We start from the raw sequence: 8,553 nt of genomic DNA on the forward strand, positions 1-8,553 counted from the left end.
CCAATCACAGCACACCTCGCTTTTCAGACCGATGAGCTTTGTAAAAATCGACACGTTTCAGAAAGGCGGGGCATAGAGGAGAAACAATAATGTACAGTATGTGGAAAATACATTTCATTACACCAAATACACAAAATAATGTTATTTTTAGCAGCATCATATGACCCCTTTAAAAGGGACTTGAAGATGAAAAGATAGGCCTACAAACACAAGTGATAACATCCATAAACTTTATTATTAAAAATATTTGTAGAGTAAAATTAATCACTATTTGTTCAAACTCCAAAACCTGAGGTAACTTTAACTGAAGTACCAATCATAGAGATCATGAGCTTCTTTATATTCCTTGTGTCGTGCTACATGGTCACAGGCAGTGCAAATAGCCAGAATAAACTCTTGTGTCTGTAATATTAAATGAGGACTTGGAGTGAGATGTTTCCTCCAGTTAAAGTACTTGCGATATGCATCTTCATCCTTGTCCAGCTGAAGCAGATATTCGGCTAGTGACTTTACATCAGGGAAGTCACTGACATGAATGAAGGACTCGGCAGGAACAAAGTTTTCATAGTTTCTTCTCGGAGGACCCAACACCACAGGGACGGTACCTGCTGCGAGCGGCCCGTTTATCTTCTCAGTGATGTAGTCCTTGTGGATGGAGTTCTCAAAGGCAAGGTAAAATTTGCAGCTAGCCAGGGTTGGATAGTAATCATTATAATCCAGGAACCTTGCATAAGCCCTTCCGAACAAAGTCACTTGTATGTATTTCCTGAATTCTCTGTAAAAAACATTCCTTGTGTCGACACCAGTTGAGGGATCGTTGTTACTTACAATCCAACACACCAGTTTGTCCTTTTTGGGAATCACAAAATCCTCATTAGGTTTCTTCCTGGTCATCAAGCGCATCCGTACAGGAATATCAGCGTCCTGTCTGTAGCTGAGCGTGAGATTGAACAGGTTTTCCAGACCTGGGATCCTTTTGGTGTTGGTTGGCGATTCCAAATGCAACCAAATCCACCTCTGGAACGGAGGACGAGGAGACGGAGGAAGGTTGGACAGATCCCAGCTGATGCCTCTGTGATAAACGATGACATTATCTGCATCGTTGTACAGAGCTCTATCATCCGTCAGATGACAATTATCAATATTGTAAAACTTTTTGCAGTCACTGAAATCAAACCTATAACTTTCAGGCCAAACCCATAACAGAACTATAGGTTTCTCCTCTGCTTTTTCAGTTACAGAGTTGTTGCTCTTGGCAGAGTTGATTTGTGAATTTTGGTCTGGTCTAAAAACTGGAGGTGGACAGTTGTGTGAAGGTGAGAACCAGAAAAACACAACGCCCAGAGAGATGACACCTGCCATCGTCACTGTGACACCCAGACGCAACAGCGATGGACCATTTGTGCTTGACATTTCTGACCTAAAGAGAATAATTGAAGAAAGTTTATTCACTTTTACAAACAAGAATTCAAAGGAATTCTTCAATAAAACTACTGCAGAATCAGTTCTCACGTTTGTGAGAAGCAAAAGCTACACAAGTAAAAGTTAATCATTATCTTGTAATAAAATATAAAGTTGAAACTTTGACCATTTTAGTGTAATAAAAATATATTCAAATTATATTTTTTGAAACAAAGTACTTAATTCAGTTCCTCACCTGATTAAAAGAGAAAAAAATCTGTAATTTGGTGTCCCATATATAGCCAATGTCTGATGATTAACAGACAGAAACACAGAAGGGGGTTTCTTTAAAGCATGATTTCCGTCAAAAGAAAGAAAAAAGATTGGGTTGTCTTGAGGTGTGTGCCAATGCTTGGGAAGAGATATGACTCGAACCAGTGTTTACCTCAGGATTTTGTGAGACTTGCGGAGGCAGGTGACGTCACATGTTAATTAGCATATTTATGATGTCATTGCCTCGGGTTTGCATTCAGACAAGTTTGGCACTTAGATCTCTCTTCTACTCTCTGAACTGTCACATACTGTAATACAACTGAATGCCCAATAAAGCTGTTCCCATTGACATATTTTCGGTTGTCATACATCAAACAAGTATTGTTTATATATAATGATATTGTGGAGGGCCACCACAAATAAATCAATGTATGGATGGAAAACACTGGTTGATCCAGTTTGCCGCGTTGGATGAAGAGTCGACGACGCTAGGGATGGGCGGATCGATACTTTCGATACTGATGTTGTTTTGAAAGGATCGATCCTCCCAGTGTTGGGGAAAGTTACTTTTAAAAGTAATGCATTACAATATTGCATTACTCCATAAAAAAGTAACTACGTTACTTTTTATGGAAAGTAATGCGTTACGTTACTTTTGCGTTACTTTTAAAATCTGGACAGGGCTTGCTTGTTTGTTTTTAAAATAAAAAAGTTCTATTTTTGGCAGATATAAAAGCCTTTTCACACTTGAAATGAAAATGAAAATGAATAAGCCTCAGGCTGAAGGGAAAGTACATTTACATCTGTACAGTAGAGTGCAGAAGAAGAAATATCAACACACTTCAGGAATAAAAAAACACACAAATGTTTGTCTAGACTCTAGAGTAATTTGTGCTTATTAGTACGCTTGAACTGGATCATCGAAGCTCAGAAGCAAAGACACTGGTTAATAGAATGGGATTAAATACATAAAGCATAGTTGTGTTGTTTAATATTTAATCATTGCAGGTTTGCGTTATATTCTGAGCTGCATTATTTTTATTCATTTTGAGGAACATTGAATGTGTGTTTTTGTGAGTGCGATTAATTAATGCATATTCATATTTATTTTAGAACTAGAGTAACATCTTCTGATTTCTCTCACCATGGGGACACCAGAGCTGTCAATCGACAAATTGGGGGAAAAAGGTAACTTGCGTTACTTATTTGAAAAAGTAACTCAGATATTCTCTTGTAAATTAAAAAGTAATGCGTTACTTTACTAGTTCCTTGAAAAAAGTAATCTGATTACGTAACGCGCGTTACTTGTAATGCGTTACCCCCAACACTGATCCTCACATAAAAACATCGATTCTAAAGTGCAATTTTTAATCATTAATTTTATTTATTTATCAAGAAATTCGGTGGATAAAATAAGCTTCTAAGTGGAACAAATAGATTATATTAGGGAATAATTGTGTTAGCACATATTACCTAAACCACATATTAATATGTTTTATATTTTTAAAATGAAAACGTAATGAGGATTGTGTTTTATATTTTGAAGAAAACGACAAGGCAGTGGTGTTTGATATCATTTCGCTTTATTATAATTCGTGTACGCGTTGCATGAACCACATTTTTGTGAGCCTATTTATATTTTAAATGAAACAGAAAAGAGTCACTGCTGTTTGATATAATATTTTGTTTCACTGTAATGTGTACGTTCCCTGAACTACATTTTTGTGGCTATTAATATGTTTAAATGAAAACGAAAAGAGTGTTTGATATCATATTTCGTCGTATTGTAAATGCATACAGTGAGGATAACCGGAGTAGCAAGGCAAGCTGAGTGCGGTTATCAAGTAGGCTATACTCTGCTGTTCCTTTTGCAGGCCACTGTCTTGCATAGTTTAGCTCCAACCCTAATCAAACACACCTGAACAAGCTAATTAGTGTCTTCAAAATCACTAGAAAGCTACAGGCAGATGTGTTGGATTAGAGTTGGAGCGAAATTCTGAAGGACAGTGGCCCACAGGACCAAAGTTACCCAGCCCTGATAAAGAATCTACAAAAAAATTAATTAATGTTTTTTTAAACATCCATGAACCTCCAGGGTTACATGTGACCTGAGGGTCAACTGTGGTGTTCACAGGATACTGTGCACATTTAAACAGCACATCAAATTTGAGTTTTGTACACCTGTCTGAAGTCCAACAAGAACAAAGTGCTGTTGACAACCTACTTTATGACAAGAGCTATTTACAAGGTTGGTGAATGAGCACCAGCTGCCACAATGCAAAGCATATATGTGACCCCGGACCACAAAACCAGTCATAAGGGTCAATTTCTCGAAATTGAGATTTATACACCATCTGAAAGCTGAATAAAGAAGCTTTCCATTGATGTATGGTTTGTTATGCTAGGACAAAATTTGGCCGAGATACAACTATTTGAAAACCTGGAATCTGAGGGTGCAAAAAAATCTAAATATTGAGAAAATCATCTTTAAAGTTGTCCAAATGAAGTTCTTAGCAATGCATATTACTAATCAAAAAATACAGTGAGGATAACCGGAGTAGCAAGGCAAGCTGAGTGCGGTTATCAAGTAGGCTATACTCTGCTGTTCCTTTTGCAGGCCACTGTCTTGCATAGTTTAGCTCCAACCCTAATCAAACACACCTGAACAAGCTAATTAGTGTCTTCAAAATCACTAGAAAGCTACAGGCAGATGTGTTGGATTAGAGTTGGAGCGAAATTCTGAAGGACAGTGGCCCACAGGACCAAAGTTACCCAGCCCTGATAAAGAATCTACAAAAAAATTAATTAATGTTTTTTTAAACATCCATGAACCTCCAGGGTTACATGTGACCTGAGGGTCAACTGTGGTGTTCACAGGATACTGTGCACATTTAAACAGCACATCAAATTTGAGTTTTGTACACCTGTCTGAAGTCCAACAAGAACAAAGTGCTGTTGACAACCTACTTTATGACAAGAGCTATTTACAAGGTTGGTGAATGAGCACCAGCTGCCACAATGCAAAGCATATATGTGACCCCGGACCACAAAACCAGTCATAAGGGTCAATTTCTCGAAATTGAGATTTATACACCATCTGAAAGCTGAATAAAGAAGCTTTCCATTGATGTATGGTTTGTTATGCTAGGACAAAATTTGGCCGAGATACAACTATTTGAAAACCTGGAATCTGAGGGTGCAAAAAAATCTAAATATTGAGAAAATCATCTTTAAAGTTGTCCAAATGAAGTTCTTAGCAATGCATATTACTAATCAAAAAAGTTTTGATATATTAACGGTAGGAAATTTACAAAATATCTTCATGTAACATGATCCTTACTTAATATCCTAATGATTTTTGGCATTAAAAAAAAAATGATAATTTTGACCCATACAATGTTTGTTTGGCTATTGCTAAAAATATACCCCAGCGGCTTAAGACTGCTTTTGTGGTCTGGGCTCACATATTTGCAAGAATATGCTCACAAATGTGCATTCTCTGGTTCATCCAAGTGAACACAGAAAGACATGTCTGGCCTGAAATAGTACATATTATTGTAAAACATTATACTGTATTATTGATGCTGCATGCTGTTACAAAAGAAACAAGTATGTTTAATTTTGTTTTATGAGTAATTTTGAACATAGGAAGTCAAGTTATTTTTAATCATAATTTCTCCACCAGAGGCCACTATTGCATTGAGTCCTGTGTGTTCTCACCTGACAAAAGTCAGTTTGTGTATTGTATGTCCGTAGACTATCATTTGTCTGACTGCTTTTTTACTGTGCGTTTGCCGTTTGAATTTGTCCGACTGCCTGAGGAGTATAAGGATGTTTTAATGTCTATATTAATAGGCCACGGTGTGGATCTTCAGCCCATCAACAAGACAAAGTGTCTGGAACGGACAACCAGCAGAATGACTACAAGAGCATCGTGCCTGAAGTTTTAGAAGAATCCCTGACCAACGAGAATTTTTAACATCTCAAACGTCTGTTGAACTGAAACTGAATATTTGTGATCTGATTATGCTGGCAGCCAGTTTGCCAAATCTAGTAAAGAATCAGATGCTTTTTTCAGCATGTACATACATGCTTTAATCACATCTGTCTGGGGTTATCCAGTGTCGATGTAGATTAGCTGGCTCGAGGTTCATGTGCACAGAAGGCTCAGGATGATCTCGGTGTTTTTGCCCTGATTCAAATGAAGATCGGAAAGGTCCACGAACTGGGATTGAGTCGCTCGAAACTCAACCGCACCGGGTGTGTCAAGCGCTGGCTTTCATGCCTTTTTTTTTTCTCAGAGTAATATCCGATCCGATACTTCTCTAGTCTGAAACTTCCGTCTTTCAGCATATAGTGAAATCCTCTGGCGCTGAACACGTTGCTATCATATGAGACAAAGTACTCCAGTTTTTTTTTTAATCAAGAGCTCTTAAAAGCGGTGAGGACTTGAATTTGCTACATTAATTCCAGACATGTTGCACAATGTGAATCTTGTCTAATTGAATGAGACAGATGTCAAATTTAGCAAATAAAACAACGATTAGCTTCCACTGTGCTGTAGTTTTTGTGTTTCTCACAGACCAAACATAGTGGTAGCCTAACTTTTATTTAATTCAAAATACCTTTTTAATATCAAGTGTTTTTTTATTCTCGTTGGTGAAAGAGTCTGATCACTTCCCTTTCATTGTTTTTTGATTATTTAGATCAGATGATGTCAAGCACAAATGGCTCATTGCTGTGCCGTCTGGGTGTAGTAGTGACTTTGGCAGTTGTCATCTCTATGAGCATCATGTTTTCCCGGTTCTCACCTTCACACAACTGTCCACCGCCACTTCCTAAACCCAAACTAAACTCAGAACAAAACTGTGCCAAGAGCAACAACTCTGTAACTGAAAAAGCAGAGGAGAAACCTATAGTTCTGTTATGGGTTTGGCCTGAAAGTTATAGGTTTGATTTCAGTGACTGCAAAAAGTTTTACAATATTGATAATTGTCATCTGACGGATGATAGAGCTCTGTACAACGATGCAGATAATGTCATCGTTTATCACAGAGGCATCAGCTGGGATCTGTCCAACCTTCCTCCGTCTCCTCGTCCTCCGTTCCAGAGGTGGATTTGGTTGCATTTGGAATCGCCAACCAACACCAAAAGGATCCCAGGTCTGGAAAACCTGTTCAATCTCACGCTCAGCTACAGACAGGACGCTGATATTCCTGTACGGATGCGCTTGATGACCAGGAAGAAACCTAATGAGGATTTTGTGATTCCCAAAAAGGACAAACTGGTGTGTTGGATTGTAAGTAACAACGATCCCTCAACTGGTGTCGACACAAGGAATGTTTTTTACAGAGAATTCAGGAAATACATACAAGTGACTTTGTTCGGAAGGGCTTATGCAAGGTTCCTGGATTATAATGATTACTATCCAACCCTGGCTAGCTGCAAATTTTACCTTGCCTTTGAGAACTCCATCCACAAGGACTACATCACTGAGAAGATAAACGGGCCGCTCGCAGCAGGTACCGTCCCTGTGGTGTTGGGTCCTCCGAGAAGAAACTATGAAAACTTTGTTCCTGCCGAGTCCTTCATTCATGTCAGTGACTTCCCTGATGTAAAGTCACTAGCCGAATATCTGCTTCAGCTGGACAAGGATGAAGATGCATATCGCAAGTACTTTAACTGGAGGAAACATCTCACTCCAAGTCCTCATTTAATATTACAGACACAAGAGTTTATTCTGGCTATTTGCACTGCCTGTGACCATGTAGCACGACACAAGGAATATAAAGAAGCTCATGATCTCTATGATTGGTACTTCAGTTAAAGTTACCTCAGGTTTTGGAGTTTGAACAAATAGTGATTAATTTTACTCTACAAATATTTTTAATAATAAAGTTTATGGATGTTATCACTTGTGTTTGTAGGCCTATCTTTTCATCTTCAAGTCCCTTTTAAAGGGGTCATATGATGCTGCTAAAAATAACATTATTTTGTGTATTTGGTGTAATGAAATGTATTTTCCACATACTGTACATTATTGTTTCTCCTCTATGCCCCGCCTTTCTGAAACGTGTCGATTTTTACAAAGCTCATCGGTCTGAAAAGCGAGGTGTGCTGTGATTGGCCAGCTATCCAGTGCGTTGTGATTGGCCGAATACCTCAAGCGTGAGACGGAAATGTTACGCCCCTCACCATACTGCGATGCCCTGTCCGGTCGGAGCGACGAGACAAAAACATTAAAACCCATTACAAACGAGGCGTTTGTTGCATCCAGTGGGGATATAATTACTGATTATAATGACTTATACTGTCTTTTTATGCGTTGCGTTGCATCGCGCTGCGTTAACATAAAACTCTGTCTGCATTTGTGATCGGAGAAATGACAAACAACAAGTGCTACTCTACACTGCTCAAAACTCACGTTTGAATCATCAGTGGCAAATCCTTTAAATGAAAACGTACTTACGTGAGTCAGAACAGCCGGCATTGTAGTCTACTCTCCCAGGATCAGGAAACAGTCCTCCATAAAATGCGCTGCACACATCTGAATATTTGGGTTGAAGTGTTCTGGAACAGTGTTGTAAATACAACTTAACCACTGATTTCTAGTCGTGTCCTCTTTTGGAAGACCAAACAAAGTAGTTTCACTTTCACAACGAAACACACAGTGGCCTAGCGTGAGCGAAAGCCCCGGCTTAGCGTGCGCTGAGGCCGGGATAGAGTAAGCTGAGGCGTCGGGGTCGAGAACGGCACGCCCGGTGGATCCGACAAATGAGCGGCAACCACATGTGACGACCCCGGGCTGGATTCCGCTTCATCCACGGTGAAAGTTGATGTAGTCCCTCAGCGACCAGCACAGATCAGCTCTAGGCATGA

General features: G+C 39.1%; 2 protein-coding genes across 4 annotated transcripts in view; one reads left to right on the forward strand and one right to left on the reverse strand.

Annotated features, from left to right (window-relative positions):
* The window catches only part of LOC107552179 (alpha-(1,3)-fucosyltransferase 9-like), a 14,071-nt gene extending 12,352 nt beyond the window's left edge, over positions 1-1,719 (reverse strand). Inside the window, exons 1-2 of one of the 2 annotated variants that reach the window (XM_016234019.1) lie at positions 1,658-1,719; positions 295-1,420 (exon numbers count right to left, since the gene is read on the reverse strand). In XM_016234019.1, coding sequence (XP_016089505.1) covers positions 301-1,413 — 1,113 coding nt within the window. In that variant the 5' untranslated portion in view covers positions 1,414-1,420; positions 1,658-1,719 and the 3' untranslated portion in view covers positions 295-300. Of the gene's footprint in view, positions 1-262; positions 1,421-1,657 lie in introns of those variants that run through there. The other variant, XM_016234018.1, reaches the window with a different exon arrangement.
* A 2,788-nt stretch (positions 1,720-4,507) lies between these two features.
* On the forward strand, positions 4,508-7,539 carry LOC107552178 (alpha-(1,3)-fucosyltransferase 9-like). 2 transcript variants are annotated; one of them, XM_016234017.1, is made up of 2 exons: positions 4,508-4,665; positions 6,381-7,539. In XM_016234017.1, exon 2 carries the CDS (start codon positions 6,386-6,388, stop codon positions 7,499-7,501), a length of 1,116 nt encoding a protein of 371 aa, XP_016089503.1. In that variant the 5' UTR covers positions 4,508-4,665; positions 6,381-6,385; the 3' UTR covers positions 7,502-7,539. The 2 variants fall into 2 exon arrangements, with proteins under 2 accessions (XP_016089503.1, XP_016089502.1); XM_016234016.1 differs by lacking the exon at positions 4,508-4,665 and adding an exon at positions 5,977-6,115.
* Positions 7,540-8,553: the final 1,014 nt, after the last annotated feature.

This window comes from Sinocyclocheilus grahami, unplaced genomic scaffold (genome assembly GCF_001515645.1).
Source record: "Sinocyclocheilus grahami isolate Dianchi unplaced genomic scaffold, SAMN03320097.WGS_v1.1 scaffold442.1, whole genome shotgun sequence".
NCBI lineage: Eukaryota > Metazoa > Chordata > Actinopteri > Cypriniformes > Cyprinidae > Sinocyclocheilus > Sinocyclocheilus grahami.

Coding starts and splice junctions, on each gene's coding strand:
- LOC107552178 (XM_016234017.1), top strand. CDS start 6,386: ATGATGTCAAGCACAAATGGCTCATTGCTGTGCCGTCTGGGTGTAGTA.